At 25.3% G+C, this 17,514-nt stretch overlaps 1 protein-coding gene across 3 annotated transcripts; it reads right to left on the bottom strand.

Annotated features, from left to right (window-relative positions):
• Positions 1-4,315: 4,315 nt before the first annotated feature.
• LOC111687572 (tumor necrosis factor alpha-induced protein 8-like protein) lies at positions 4,316-17,177 on the bottom strand. Of its 3 annotated transcripts, XM_046955032.1 has the most exons (6): positions 17,046-17,170; positions 16,809-16,952; positions 10,634-10,707; positions 10,226-10,380; positions 10,003-10,140; positions 4,316-5,096 (listed from the first exon to the last, which is right to left on the bottom strand). In XM_046955032.1, exons 3-6 carry the CDS (start codon positions 10,695-10,697, stop codon positions 4,821-4,823), a joined length of 633 nt encoding a protein of 210 aa, XP_046810988.1. In that variant the 5' UTR covers positions 10,698-10,707; positions 16,809-16,952; positions 17,046-17,170; the 3' UTR covers positions 4,316-4,820. The 3 variants fall into 3 exon arrangements, with proteins under 3 accessions (XP_046810988.1, XP_046810987.1, XP_023305782.2); XM_046955031.1 differs by having other exon boundaries at positions 16,809-17,177; XM_023450014.2 differs by lacking the exon at positions 10,634-10,707 and having other exon boundaries at positions 16,809-17,175.
• Between the last annotated feature and the right edge of the window lie 337 nt (positions 17,178-17,514).

The following is a 17,514-nucleotide window of genomic DNA, read 5'->3' on the forward strand; positions in this document are numbered from 1 at the left end:
ACTGTCTAGTGAATTTAACAAATTAATTTATTAATTTTGCATACAAAATATGTTATTAAATTTCGTTTCCTTTCATATTGTACCTAAATTCGAATACTTATGAGAGACACTGTATGTATATAATATTATGTAGGTACATTTCTCTATCTTTGGCCTACATTTTAATGACTTACAAACGGGCAGACAGAAGCAATATAGGTACACAATTTCTTGCGATCATAAATTTTATGTTTGTTAAACAGATTTTAATCTTCTCCATTTGCAACTAAAATCATTAATATTACAGTTGTAACTTCATTAAAACATCATAGTCAATTATTATGAAAATAAGTACTTAGCGTAGCAATAAAAATATGCATAAAAGCTCTTTGTTTTCCTACACATGTGTGTGATTTTATTTTTGTCTTGTTATAGAATTGTAAAAAAGTACAAATTTAATAAATTGCTTTATTTTAGAGTTTATAAGTAATAAATTTATGATTCCATTTAATATCATTAATCGAGTTTATGCATACATATATGTGCCAATTAATACATTCATATACTTAAGACTAACAAACGTACATATGTTTGTACCCGTTTAAATTTGTTTTGAATGGATTTTATTTTGTTGCCGGAAATGGTAACACTAGCTAACAAGACTAGTTTTTTTATTAGTTTTTTTACATTAATATCCATCCAAGACAAATTTACTTTTAAGGGCGTTTATTAAATTCTTAAAATATTTATATATACATAGATATATAAAAAAGTTTTCGCCACCTTAATATGCGAAGAATCCATCTCATTTTCATATTTAAAAGCAGCATTTTTAATTATGCAGCAAGAATATTTTTTTATAAAACTTGACTTCAATTTCCGTGCTCTGTTTTTGGCCTCTAAATTTTTAGCAGCGTTCCTGTCAGGAACTTTTTGAGCCTTGTATGTTTTTAAACCTGCATTAGCTTTAACTTTTCGTACCAAATAGTCCGAGCAATGAGCTAACCGAGCTGCTTTCCTACCGGATGTGTTGGGAGCTCTTTTGAAAATGCGTTCTATTTTTTTGGCTTTAGAAACATCATGTGGACCATTCCTTCTACCTGAACCAGGTTTTCTATCAACTGACAAGTTCTCCCGGTACTGTTTAATAACATTGGAAACAGTTTGACGGCAGACCTTTGTATGCTTGGCCAACTTTTTGTAAGACCAAGTTGGGTTTAGTTGAAAATATTTAATAATTTCAGTACGCACTTTTTTCTGGTCACTTATTTTAATCAGATTAACAAAAAAAAATAATATAATTGACATTACACATAATAACTGACATGTTTTTCAAAGGTAACTTGATCAAAAAAAAAATCAAATAATACTTTGGTTGAAAAATGTAATGAAAAACGTGTGTTAAGAATTTTTCGATCTCACTCCTTATAGTCAAATTTGAAATACAGAAAAAATTCGTATACTTTTGTGAGGTAATTTTATGGACTTTTTTTTAAATAAAGCTAAATTAATTTAAGTAAATGTGAATTTTTAAAGTTTTAAAAAGCGTGATATCAAAGCTAAAGACTGTCTAGTGAATTTAACAAATTAATTTATTAATTTTGCATACAAAATATGTTATTAAATTTCGTTTCCTTTCATATTGTACCTAAATTCGAATACTTATGAGAGACACTGTATGTATATAATATTATGTAGGTACATTTCTCTATCTTTGGCCTACATTTTAATGACTTACAAACGGGCAGACAGAAGCAATATAGGTACACAATTTCTTGCGATCATAAATTTTATGTTTGTTAAACAGATTTTAATCTTCTCCATTTGCAACTAAAATCATTAATATTACAGTTGTAACTTCATTAAAACATCATAGTCAATTATTATGAAAATAAGTACTTAGCGTAGCAATAAAAATATGCATAAAAGCTCTTTGTTTTCCTACACATGTGTGTGATTTTATTTTTGTCTTGTTATAGAATTGTAAAAAAGTACAAATTTAATAAATTGCTTTATTTTAGAGTTTATAAGTAATAAATTTATGATTCCATTTAATATCATTAATCGAGTTTATGCATACATATATGTGCCAATTAATACATTCATATACTTAAGACTAACAAACGTACATATGTTTGTACCCGTTTAAATTTGTTTTGAATGGATTTTATTTTGTTGCCGGAAATGGTAACACTAGCTAACAAGACTAGTTTTTTTATTAGTTTTTTTACATTAATATCCATCCAAGACAAATTTACTTTTAAGGGCGTTTATTAAATTCTTAAAATATTTATATATACATAGATATATAAAAAAGTTTTCGCCACCTTAATATGCGAAGAATCCATCTCATTTTCATATTTAAAAGCAGCATTTTTAATTAAAATTTTATATTGAATTAAGAATTAATGATTTTATGAAAATTTAAATTTTTTTTAGCTTATGATATGGATTCTCTCTATAGCCTTTTCAAAATTTAAATACATACATACATACTTATAGACATATGCGTATAATAAATACATAAATATGTATATATTTGTTGGATAATTTTTTATCAAAATATTGTAAATGTTTAAAACAAGTGTCCAATTCACAATCGGTGTTGTACGCTTGTATCGTAATACATCGTATTTTTTATAATTGATTTGTTTTTGTTTTAAAAACATTTTATGACATACAACGTTACAACGATACGACATCGATTGTGAATTGGACAAACATTTAACATTAAGGCAACGATATAAATATATACTAATATTTAAAAGTATTTGAGACCGTTAAAAAAATATTTTATGTATTTCTACCTAACTTTTATATTTGCTTTTGTATACAAAAATTATATAATATTATTGTACATATTAAGGACGTCATTTTTTAAAAAATAATTACCACATACAATATTTCAAAATATATCTAACATCTAAAAAACTAAATAATTTTAAAATATCGAATAAAATAAATACAATTTTTATACTTTAATTGAAATAAACTTAAAAGACATTATTTCTTAATAAAGATTTTTTAAGTACTTTTGCAATTTTGCACAAATTTTTGCTCGAAAAATAATAAAACAATTTCTGATTTAAATACACATACATACATGTACATAGAAATTAAAAATATGTTTCTCTAAGCACCTTTGTTTTTTAAGGAACAGTTTTGGTAGGAATTATAAAGCATCAATTTTATGAACAAAAATTAAAAATTAAATTAAGATAATTAAAAATTAAATTAAGATACTGTTAAGACCCAAACTCATACAATACTTTGCGTCGAACTGTGACTGACACTACGCAACGTAAAAAATATTTTATTTAAAAATGGTGTTTTTCATACGCACAAATCACAATTAAACAGAAACAGGACAAACAACAATGTTTTTGGCAGTTTTGTTTTAATTTTCTCTTTCTCTTCTGTTTCGTACGCCGAAGTTGAATATATTCCTACTTTTTGTACTTCGTTGATTGTGACCGCTCTCATTTAATTACATACAGTAAATACGAGCAGTCCGTTGCTGTTCGACGCAAAGTGTTGTATGTGGGTGGACCTTTAATTTGTACATCTTAAAACGCAATAATATGAATTAGTATCATATGAAACGATACTAACTCATATTATTCCGGAGACCCTTGTGTATGTATATGAATTTAAATTCCGGAGCTAAAATATTGTTATAAATTGTGACTACAATCTGATGATATGACTTAGTGTTATATTTTGAAAATACTTTAAATTAACTTACATACATTTATGTTGTACATTGGACTAGCAGTCATTTGTATAGAAAGACATAAAAGAATTTGTTAAATTTTTTCTCGAATTTAATATATAATTAAAATCGCTACCATTCCAGTGTGCATAAATGTATGTGTAATTATAAATTTGGAATACTGTTTAGGAATGCTTATTGCTGAATTATGAAAAACTGTTTGATTTTTAAATAATAAATCTATTCTGCAATTCTTATAAAGTCGTATCAGTTAAGTCTCGAAATATACATATGTATATTAGGCCGACTCACTTTGTATGGGAGGCAAAATCGTGTTAATGTTACCCCTCTCAAAATTTGACTTGCTTTGTTTTATAATGATTCCCAAAATATTTTATGTCTATCGATGACCGTTCGTGAGCTGTCTGCTCATAATTTTCATATTCCAAAATATTTAAATTTGTTAGGTTTTTTACTAACACAAATAAATGTAAGCAAAATTTTGCAAATTTAAAAATAAAATAAAACAAAAAGGGACTTTTTTGTAAGCGGTTTAGCCATCAATTAGAAATATTTTGGGAACTATTACAAAACATAACAAAGATTATTTGAAACTGGGTAAAATATTGAAATTAACATGGAAAATCGTGTCCCCCATACGATATTTTCTTGAAAACTGCCCAGCTCACGAATGGACAACATTTAACCGAAAATATTTTGGGTAACATCATATTACATAACAGCGAATATTTTGAGGTGGGTAACTCAAACACCATTTTTTGTGTGTCGGTCTAATGTAGGTACATACATACATTCATATGTATAAAAGTCATGTTTATTTTCTATTGGTGTGTAAAAATAAATATATGTATATATATTTATTGTTGTGTTAGTGATTTAGTAAAAATAATTAACTACATAAATATTTATATTTATTGTTTAACAAGCTACTCATATAAAAGTGTAGTCATAATTTTTAAGTAGTTTTTGGTATTCTAGTTTAAATTAAATTTAAACCATAACTCTACACATCAGTTTTGGTGATATGTTCATTTGTAGAGTAAATTGTTGTATAAATAAATATGTAATTTGATTTAGATAATTCTTTGGTATTTTGATTCGTCATTATTCAAATATCCCCTGTATCCATGGCAGTATTAATATCGGCTACAATTTTGCCCATCACTTCTCGATATGGTGAATTTGGTTTAAATGCTGTTTCCAAAAGTGTTGGATCGCTGAAAAAATCAAATACTTCATCGATGCGATTTAAAGACTTTTCAGTTAAATGTCTCTGTACAATGGACTTTAAAGCTGTTTGTGATTCAGCTATTGATTTTTGTAAATATGGCAGGTCAAAACTGTAATCAACTTCATAGAAAGATATAACTGACAATTGAGTATTCTGAAAAATAAAATTTAAATTCTTAAAAAAAATTATATAAAAAAATGAAATTGTATCTTGTTTGTTAACATAATTTTACATTTTAATTTTTATAATGGCTCCAAAAAATATATATTTTTTAAGGATAAATAAATAAATAAATAAATAAATAAAGCATGTATAATTTAACCAAATAAATTAAAGATTGAAATCGGCTATTTTTTTTAAATAAAAAAAATATTATTCATGATGAAGAAATCGCCTTTTAAATTATACAAGGACAATTGTAAAGTATCGGATTTTGTCATTATGAAAAGTATTTACACTAAATATAGTAAGTAGCTATACCCAGTGTGCTTTGCTACTCTATAAACAATATAAAAAAACACGATTTTGAAGATTCTTACTATAAGATTTTTCAAGTTATTAAATTTTTTTAAATATTGGAGACACAAGTTATTACCACTTAAGAACAAATCGATTATTTGCGGTAGTTTTTTCTCTAAGTGTAAATCCTAATGATTTACTACTTTAGTTTACATCTTTGATGGAAAACTATTATTAATTCAACGTATAAACCGCTAACTGTATTTAAACTTTGTTAGCCTCCATGCTGAGAAATAAGTAGTTGTTTAAACACTCGTATTGAAACTTTAAAGAGCACTTCTTGTGTGCATACACTGAAAATAATCCATGCCTAATATACACGAAAAATGTTGCACATTGTACGAAATGCTTCGTGGTTTCGCACCACGAAATTCTTTCGTAATATATACGAAATTGTACGAAATATTTTAGTAAAATGCAAAATAATTTTATATAATTTTAGAAAAAAAATTTGTTCATTTTACGATTTTTTTTAAAGACAAATATGTTAGTTCTTTTAAAATAATTATTGTAAATTCAGAAAAAGATTGCGAATTAAAAAAAAACAAATTTTTTATGTTTTTTAAATTAAATTTTACAGGAAAAAAGCTAATTTCCTGTAAATTAAAAATTACGTTTAATTTAACTCCCTTAAAATTACGAAAATAACAAAAAAATTGTAACAAAATATTTTTTTTGTAAAATCAAAAATAATTCTTGTATATTACTAAATAATCTTGTTACGAAAAAATTCGTTACTTTCATTAAATATTACATGCCTTAACGAAATTATTTTTGTAAAAGAAAAAAAGTTTCTTAATATATACGAAAAAGGATATTACGACAGGTTTTCGTACTTTCGTAAAATTAGAAAAGGGGTTGATTAAACAATATTTCGTATTATACACGAAATTTTCGTGTATATTACGAAAAAAGTAGTTACGAAATTTTTTTTGTAAAGTTAAGCATGGATTATTTTCAGTGTATATTCTTAAGGTAAATTATGAAATAAAGGAAGACAAATTCTTCTCCTTTTATAAAACTAACAATCCTTTGTGTGTTATTATTTTTTGTGTATTTGAACTAAACCATATAAACAATTGCATTTTAAGATATGTGAATAATATTGTATTGTATATAATTCATTTGGGAGGAGCCAATCCCCCAATTAAAAGTCCGCTTTTGTATGTTTAGATGAATATGAAAGTCTTTCATGCAAAATTTAAAGAATTTAGTTCTATTCCCTGATAAACGATATATTGTTATTTATTCAATTGTTTAAAATAATTTTTTAAGAAAAAAATTATATGAAGCTTTTTTAATGCCTTAAATCTTATTATTCACGGATTTCAAAAGAATTTACAGAATTTCATAAACTTTTTACTTGATTTTATGACAGATGGCAATGTTTATGTTGGAAATATTAACAAAATTTCAATTGAAACTACACAGAAAAAAATAATACATAACTGGAATGAATTTTGTAATAACTTGTATGAATCGAACATGACTTTTTTCCCAAACCATTTTCATTTAAAATATTAAAAGTTCATAGAATTTATTAACTTGTACATGACGAAATTTTTTGGAATTTTTACTTTTTTCTGCAATATTCATGAACAAATTGCTAACAAAGTCTATTATCTACTAATCTGTTACCATATTTAGTAGATAGCAATCCTTTATTAGCGTATTTTGTAAAATAAATAAATATAAATTGAAATGCTGAAAAACTAAATCTTTAACAAAAAACATCAGCAAACATACCTAAATATCTTTTCTTCATAAAATCCCGCCAATTACGCGCAGATTTCATAAAGAAAGACAAAATTTTCCTAAGAAAATTTCAAACATTTTTTTCACAAATAGAAAATAAAAATATATTTGAAATATTTTAAGTCAAGGCTTCTAGATTATGTTTGAAAAAAAATTTAAAAATTCATACAATTTAGGAACTTATTCTTAAATATTATTAACTTTAATCAATGAAAGCAGTTCATAATATTTATGCTGAAACTTTTTTCTGTGTGGTTGTAATTCATAATACCAAAAAGAAATTGAGTTGTTTTATGACTATAATTATAATTAATTATAATTACATTTAGAAAAAATAAATCAATAATAAAGTATTTGGTTTTTTGTTACTGACAAAACAATGGAAACATTGAAACAAAAATGTTCAGAACTTGTCAGTAACTCAGAATATAGTTTGGTATCTTTTACTATGTATTGCTGCTTGGCATCGAAGATGCATTGAAACAACAATTGAGTCAAAAATTTCATTAGAAAAATTTAGCTATTTACTTATAACCGCATCCTTATAACCGAGTCCATATCTTCGAAATACTGGTTCCCATAGATTTTCTATTAGGTTAAGATATGATGAATAGGCAGTACACTTAAATACAGGTATAAGTGTAAATCCAAAGTTTACTATTAGTTTACATCTTTGATGGAGAACTATAATAAAACTAACGAGTAAACCGTTAACTGTATTTTAAACTTTGTAAGCCTCCATATTTAGAAATAAATACAGAGTCGTTTGTTTTGAATCCTTAAAGAGCACGTCTTGTTGTACACACTATCTTAAGCTAAATTATATAATAAAGGAAGACAAATCTTATCCTTTTATAAAACTAATAATGCTTTGTGTTTTATTCTTTTTGTGCATTTACACTGAACCACATAAAATTGAAGCAATTTTTAAATCTCCAAACTACGGGCCTAGTTTCCACAGCGAAGGAATACTTTTTGATTTGTTAATGGATCTCTACCTTATACCACACATAGTATATTTTTATAATTGAATTCGACCAATACCTTGTCCTGAAAAACAGTTCCTTATCATTATTTTATTATCTTTTCGTATCCCTTCTTTTTGGATACCTTACAACTTTACCCTAAACTTAATTAATTAAAAGTTTATGTTATCTTTGGCAAAGAGTAGACAAGTAGAACAATTCTATCTAAAACTAAGAGGTTTTCTCGCAGGACGACTACAACCAGACTAGTCTCATTTCATGTGGATAACTAATTTAGAACTTGATATTAATAACTACCCTAGAGGAGTATTTTCATGAAATTTTTAAATATTTTTGAAAGTGTTGATTTATTCATTAAATATTTATCACACATCAACAAATATTATTATTGAAAGAAGTACTAAAATCATTACATATTTTGCATTTAAATCTGAACTTTAGCCATTTTCATTAAAGACATAAAAAATTAATTTTGCTAAAAAATTACAAAAATGCAAAATTATCAAAATGAAGAATACCTTGATATAACAGTAAATAACGATGCTTTTTACACAGTTATTTTGCATTTTTTTTAATAGTCTTCTTTTCTGAAAAAGTTCAAAGGTTTCCAATGTTTTGTCGGTTTCATAATAATAAATAATAGTTATTAGTTTCCCTATTTTATTAAATTAAATTAATGTTCTTGGATTTTTGTTAATTTTGGTAAATAAATGTATATAAATAAAAATTAATAATTATTGATAATATATCAATAATAATTTTAGAACCTGAACCTCACATGTGTTCACGCGATCATTTGTCGCGAGTAATGGAGAGTCAGTTTTCAGTAATCTGGTTCTTTATAGTGGAACATTACAAAACTGTTTATTTCACTTGCCAAAGTGTCAGCAATATTAGAGTTACACAAAATCCTGTGTCCCCTTACACAAATTAGGGTGATGTTCGAATGTCTCGCCATCTCATTGAGGAACGTCCGACATTCATGGACAATTCTGTATAAATAATTGTTTTTAAGAATTTTATGTAACAATAAAATCTAAATTATCTTTGACACGTCAGCAGAAAAAGTGAGGAAAAAGAAGTAGAATTTTCACCACAAATAACATACTTGAAGTACTTCCAATTTTGGAGAAAAACCTATGAATTTTACATTAGCGTGTCATTGGAGGGATGTTGTTCATTTTTGACAACTATGAACTACATCTAATCTTATTCATAGACGCAATAAAAATACGATATTTTGATGTCAAAAATAAACTGAATTCGTTCAATAACATGCTTATGCTAATTTCATTGATTTTTCACCAAAGTTTGATGCACTTCGAATATGTTATTTGTAGTGACTTTTCTACATATCTTTCCTCACTTTTAAATGGGTTTTCATTTTTAAGGAAATATTTGGTTTATAAAAGTGAAACATATATAATCGTATTTTTAGATGTGATTAAGATGTCGTTTGTAAAGTATGACATCAATTATTTTTTGCTGGGACGTAAAAGTTTTTATAAAATTTTTCTTGCAATTTTTAAGCTATAGAGTTGTCATAGTTTTCATAATTTTAATAAAAATTTCATGCTGACAAAATGTTATTCAAATCGATGACTTTTAAATTTCAAATGCAATTACTCTTAAAAATAAATTGTTTTACTAAAACAAAATAAAGACTCGCTAAAAGTGTGCTCCCTTTAAGACTCGAGCGCACAAAAAAGGTCTTTGCAAGATCGTAAATATTTGTAAATAATCTCCTTAACAATACGATATTGTTTCTCTTCAGAATAAGAATAATATTTTAAATGTACCTGAAATTTTCGCTTAAATGTTTCAGCTTGGGTCAGTTCTTCGGCATTAAATTGATTGTTACGATGTAATACTCCGATTTTTATAACAATTTTAATTATGTTTTTAATAATTTTCTCCGCTTTAACCTTGTTTCCACTCTACAAAATAATAAAGATATAATTAATGAAAAAATTAAAAAGCATTGAATTTTTTTTTTAATGAATTTAAATTTTTAATACTAACATGAAGTTTGCAAAGGCGATATAAATTGTCCAATAGTGATGCTGTTGTACCATCAATAAATGTCTTCGCAATATTTTTTGTAGCCATACGGGAAAGAATCTTTTTTTGGGCACGCAAGCCAATGTCTCGTGATTTGAAAACCCCATCAGCCATGACTTAATTAAAAAAAGTATATGATTGGATGTTAGTAATTTGTATATCATTAATCGTAAGTGCATACATAGAAATTAAATCATACCAATATAAAAATCTTTCACTGTAACAGATGTTTCAAATTTGTCCAAAATAAAAATTTTATAAAAATGATAAGTATATTTAAAATAAGCATAATAAAACGAAAATTGTGTTAAAATTTTCTGAAAACAAATAAAACCAAGGGAAACATCAAATAAAAACGTTTTTCATTACCTTCTAAATTCCAATAGTCAACACTCCAAAGCAATAAGCATTGACGTATCCCTTCAGCAGCCATATTTTTTAAACTTATATATCGAAAGCATTAAATTAAATACCATAAATATATGAATAAATATTTGTGTATGTAATATATTAAAATCGATTTTACATTATATGATTTTGTATTAATACAAAGTAGGATTTACAAATTTATTGTAATATAAAACTGTAAAATATACTATAAAAAATCCTCTTGCAACAAATGTAATTTTCGAAATTACAAAATAAAACAGTTTATTCATAAATTTACACTACAAAAGTTTTTTAACCAGACCTAGATATTTCATAAGAATTATGAATTGAATCAGTTATATTAATAAAAGACACGAGCCCATCAATGCAAACTTTTTTATTCTTATTTATTTCATTTTTAAATTGTAAGACTTATTGGCTAATTAATAGAATTAAAATCAGAATGTACAATGATGTTCCGTGAAAATAACTTTTGGAATTAAAGATGCACTACATTTTCAACAATGTGAATAACATATGATTTTTTAGCAAGTTTTAAGGTTTTTTACATCAAAATATTGGTTTTGTAACTTACTCATCCAAAAATATTCAATAAAATTGTTTACTTTTATATTTATTTTGAAGTATAATGTTTGGACTTATGCTCTTTTTTAATAAAAGCATATATTTGCATTAAAATCTGATAATATTTAAGACATTATATACATAGTTAGTTTTTTTTTATTTTATTCTTTTTATTATTTTTAATTGTTCTTATTTTTATTTTTTATTATATAAGATAAATATTATTGTCCAATTCACAATAGACGTGGTATCGTTGTAGAATTGTATTTCATAAAAAAATTTCAAATAACATTTTTTGAAACAAAAACAAATCAATAATATAAAAATTGTGACATATTACTATACAACCGTGCAACACCGATTGTGAATTGGACATATATAAATAGTAGAATTGTTATAAAAGCGAATAAAAAAATACCGCAATACGAGCTATTGGAACTTTTAATCTGCATAAAAAGGTCACAATTGTAAGATTTTTACAGTAATATATAAAATCAACCGATAAATAAAATGACAAAATGTGAAAATCGAAAAAAATATAAGTCGTGCCTTTTTTCGGATTGATTAAGTTAATTAAATTAATAAAAAACATACTTTATACTAAAATAAAAAAATTCCTTAAATTCACAAATACTATAACAAGAATATCAATTTGGGTATCGTACCTACATATAGTGCAAGACAAAACAAAGCAACTAGTAAACTGCTTTAAATTCGGGTGAAAAACCAATGAATTTTACATTAGCGTTTGTTATTGGTTTTGGATAATTTTGGTAAATGAATGTATATAAATAAAAATTAATAATAATTATTAATAATACTGGCTCTTTTTTAAACACCGGATTTATTTTATTTCAATAAAAAAATATCTTTGGAGGCTGAAATTTAATTTTGGTCATCATTATCTGAAAAATGGCATTTCTGGCAAAAGAAGTAAATTCAATTTGGATTTATTAAATCCAAAAAATAGTTAGATTTAGCTAATTTCAATATGGCAATGCTTTGTTTTTATAGAACAAAACCAAACAAAATTTTAAGGAAATAAATTTGTTTCATTTTGCTATTCACCAAAAGATGGATAATATTTTTAAAATATGTAAAAATAGAAAAATAAACAAAATTGCTGTAACTTAAATGTTGCACTTCATGTTATTTCAGTGCAAATAACACCTTTTTCAACAAATTGCTAAAATTTGTAGGAGAAAATCCTAATTTTAACGTTAAATTTTGAAATAACTCCATCTGTTGACCGCTTCTGACATTATGATTTGAAATTTATTTAAACTCGATTAAAACATTTTGCCTTATCCACCTGGCGTGCAGTGCAAAAACTAACATTTGGATTTAATAAATCCAATTGTTTAAAAAATGCTACTAATATATCAAAAATACTTTAAGAATATGAACCATTTCTGAAATATTTGAAAAAGTTTCCATTGTTTTGTCGACCACTGTATATGTACATATGTATGTATGATTTCATACTCTAATATTTATATAATAAATTGTAATGGTTCTGTTTTAGGCAAATCTTTTGAAAATATCTTTATATAATAACTCTTTGAAATACCTATGTAAATATTTTATTAATTCTTATATTTTAATTAAAAACAAGTTTCTATTTATTAAGTTTGTTTAAGTATTTGCATATTCTTTGTATCTACCATTTACTAATAGACTGATATAATTCAAAAAAATCTTTTAGATAAAAACGGCTTCGAATGTTTTATGATATTGTCGAAAATATAACACAGAAACAAATACATATATAACACAGAAACAAAGTACCGCATAAGTTATAGAATATACATATTTGATGAAAACATATTTTAATATTAAATTTAAGTTAAAATATAGACAATTTATTATTCTAAATTGAATGCAATCATACCCAAGTCAAATGAAGTTTTTATTTTTAAACGATGGCTCCTGGCAGTCAGCTGTCTGTGATACCTAACCACCTAACCATATTCCCCCAAAACCGAATCAAAAAAATTGTTGCATTTTTATACTATATTTAGTAATAGTTATCTAACTATTATATTGAATTATTTTATGAATTTTTTTATTTATCAGTAATAATAATAATAATAATTAATCAGTAATATTAATAATAATAATTTACGAGATCTTCTAGATCTAATTTATTCGTAAGTAATTCTTCCTGGTAATTCTTCGTATCAACTTAGAGTTATATTTTCTACAATATTTTAATTATTTGTCAGAAGTTTTAAGACACTTTAATGGTGCATATCATCTTTACAAGAGAAAACTTATTCAATATAGTATTTCACATCAAATTTATTAATTGGGATTTTTTTGCTTTTGGGAATGCTAAATGATTATAACTATATACTACATTTAATTATATTTATATATTTTTTATTAATTTTTATTGATGTTAGAATTAACTTTTATATAACTAGTAATAGTGTGGATTATTGTAATTTATTAAGTGGCCAATAAGGCTTACAAATTACAAATGAAATAAATAAAAAAGTATTTATTTTTAATACTTAAAAAAATATTGTTGCTATTTCATAAGTTAATTTTAGGCTTTTTATAAAAATGTTTTTATCATGGTTTTAGGTACGCAAGAGATCACATTCTTAACGACAGGTCTAATACAGACCATAAAGAAAAAAAGATGTTAAAAACAGATGTTTGTAATATAAATATTATTGTCTCTCTACTTGAAAAAACACATGCTGTTGAGGACAACATGCCTGACACTAGCAGACACCTGCCATCGGAAATCGTAGGTACATGTGATTTAAGTTAAGCCTGTTTTGTAAAATCATTTCAGTAGAACGATATCTTTAAATGCTCTTTACATAATAGATACGAACAAAGTATTTAACCAAATAATATAGATTGTAATATTTCTACAGAGAAGTTTTATCAGTTTAGATTTTTAAAATATTTTTTTGTACTTTTTGTAATTTAGACATTTCTAATATCCTTGCGATAATTTGCATAAATATAATTAAAAAATAAAGGTATTTTTGCATGTAGGTTTAGGTTTTATTCTTTCAATTCGATAATTTTTTAAGAGTTATTTTGAATAACAATTATATCGCGCCAAACTTTTTAGTAATTTTTTAAGTGGAACTTGTAACTTTTATTAATTTTATTGCGAGGAAATCAATTTATACAATAATAAAAAAGAGTAGTTGGTTGGAATTTACAAAAATAAGAAAAATGAGTCAAAGAAAAAAAGACTAAAAACAAAGTTATTAAATATACATATATGTGTATATAAACATATATTGTAAATGTGGTTTAGCTTTCTTATCAACTTTTTAAATATAATATTAATAATTATTTCCTTTTGTTATATATTTACATTAACAAAGTTTATATCTTATGACTTGGTGGCTGATTGAATGATATCATTCGAGTTTTTTAATGTCCAAGTATATTTAAAAATGTAAAAATAGCTGCGTTCTTTTATCAAGTTTGAAGGTTTTAATCAAAAAGTGTTTCTGTACAATAATAAATGAAAAATATATTGAGATTGAGACAATTTTTTTTGTGCATGGATCAATCCAGATTAATTTAACATAGAAAAATATTTTTATACAAATGTTTATTATTTAGTATACCCTAGCAAAATAATTTTGAAGTTGTTCAAGAAAAGGAGATATTTCATGAGTTCTTTAGTACATATTCTAGTCAATGCGTTTTAAATGCATGCCAAAATTCTAATAAATTTGTCATAAGTGTAGGCATGAAAAATTGCATCCAACTCACTCTTGTGAAACACTATTAAAAGAATTGCAACATTCACTATTATTTGGCATTCTTTTAGGATTTAAAGAAACGTGCATTTCATACAATAAATATTAAAAATAACATTATTTTATAAGATTTTTGTATTTAATATTAGTCAAAATTAGTAATATTAAGTCCATTTTACAAATTGCTTAAAAAGAGAAGAAAATCCAAGTTGGCTGGATGTTTAACAGATTTTAAATTATATTGAGTATTTTTACTCTGAATAATTTTGAATGTAATTCAAAATAAGTTATAAATATTTTATTTTGTTATCTATATAATTTTTAACAATATCATGCTAAAAACAATTATGGGGTATAGTTTGAATGTGGTTTTAAAGCCACTTCCAATGATATATTAATCATAACAGTGTGTTTATAATTGCCATATTCCAAAATATATAAAATTGTTAGGTTTTTCACTAATAAAAATAACATGTACCATTTTGAATTTAACATGAAAAAATAACATGTAAAATTTTGAATTTAACATGAAAAATCGTGTCCCCCATACGACATTTTTTCAAAACTCTACAGCTCACCAAAAGACAACACCAAGCCCAAAATAACAGCGTATAGGGGGAGAGTATATTGAGTTTGTGCTGATGTTTGTAATGCACAATAATATTGGTCATATATCCTTAAAGTATACCAATTAGATCAGAATCATTTTCTGAGTCGATTTAGCTATGTAGCACATGATCTTCTATTGTCCCAGGGACGATGCCTATTGAAAATATTTAAGATCAATCCATTACTTCACCTAGCCCCAATACAACTAAACCCCCGAATAGGGATTGTAAATCTTGTAATCAAACTACAGGTCGCAATTTTGGAGATAATTCATTAAAATTTGGCTCATGATCTTGAAATGGTTAATATCGGTCCATTATTTTACCTAGCCTTATACAACTGAACCCGCTTTTAAATTCATAATTATGTTTAATATACTCGTATATCGACAAAAAGCTGCAAAACCAACAATAAATGGCTTAAGTATATCTGAGGCAATGTACAATTCAATTTAAATGTTTTATTATGAAAACTAAACATTTTATCTTTCTAACAAATGTAGGGTATTATATGATCGGTCTAGGCCGACAATAATTTCTTACTTATTATTTTTGCTTTATTAAAATGCTTCTATTTCTAATAAATTGAAATTTGCCAACACGGAATGCATTCATTTAATATTAGCGAACTTTATTGTGGCACAATTGCTAATTTATTTATTATTTTCATTGTGGAGTATTGAACTGAAAATAAACATTTCTTTACATATTCGCCACAAATCAGAAAATATACCTATTGCGTCATTTCACATATGAATATAATTTAAATATTGTTGGTAATAGTTTTCGGACCAAAATCGGTTATAAACTTCGAATTAAAGATTTATAAAAATTAATAACAAAACAAAAAATAGAAACATAGGTAGTTATCAGAAATCAGAATCGCTAATCTAGTAATGGTTGTAAAAGTACTTTTCTTTACTTCCAAAATGACACACATTTGAAGGATTTTATAACAGAAATGACAGAATAACTTTTCGCTGCGGGCTTCGTTCTCCTTTAAATAATGCCTTTGGGTGGGTCAAACTTCTGAATTTATTAGTAGTAGTTGAAGTAGGGGGTGGTAGATGTATGTACATAGGTAACTTTTGTTGTGTGTAAAAACTAAAAACGGTTCCCTTTAAGAGTTAAAAACTATTAATATTAGTCTGCATGACTAACCTCACAGTAATATTTTATTTTTCACATTAAACATTACACTGAAATAAAATTACATATATTATTGATTTTACTTCCAATTACCTTCTTATATTTTTTTTAATTTTTGGTATAAATTTACAAGAAAACTTTTGCTTATCTTCAGATCAAAGAACACATTTCTTATAAACTTCTTTCTGTAGGCATTATCTATTTATATTATTGTTCAAAAATATATATTCACGATTTCTATTTGTATAAAATAAACACTTTATAATGAGGTTTTGCTTTTAAAAAAATATATTTTTATCGGTTGTAATTAATCTATTTTTTACGTATTACATTTGACGATGCATCGATGTCACACATAAGACGCGCTTTCGTTATTATTTAAAGTTTCTTCTTCTATACCAGCTGACAGAATACACAGACATCCGCACTCAACCGTATCCAAAAGATAAATAAAAATAAAATACACAAAATTCCGCTATTCCGTTCTACAACAACAAAAAAAATCAGTGTGCAATCATAAGGTGAATTTCACGATGGAATAAAAAGGTGAAGTACAAGGCGAATTCACATAAGGTAGTGGCCATTGTTATATTAATTATAACTCTATATTAGACAAATATTTATTTATCACGGCACTTGACTAACAGTCTGTTCTTCTAAAATGAAAATTTGTGTTCGTTCTTATAAATAACGAACGAAATCATAGTAGAAAAAAGAAAGTAGTGCCAATCAATTTTTTTTATTAAATAAGGTTTTTTGAAGTTTCCTTTTCTCTTAATCATTTATGTAGCGTTGCCAC

The sequence above is a fragment of the Lucilia cuprina genome, chromosome 6 (genome assembly GCF_022045245.1).
Source record: "Lucilia cuprina isolate Lc7/37 chromosome 6, ASM2204524v1, whole genome shotgun sequence".
NCBI classification, from domain to species: Eukaryota; Metazoa; Arthropoda; class Insecta; order Diptera; family Calliphoridae; genus Lucilia; species Lucilia cuprina.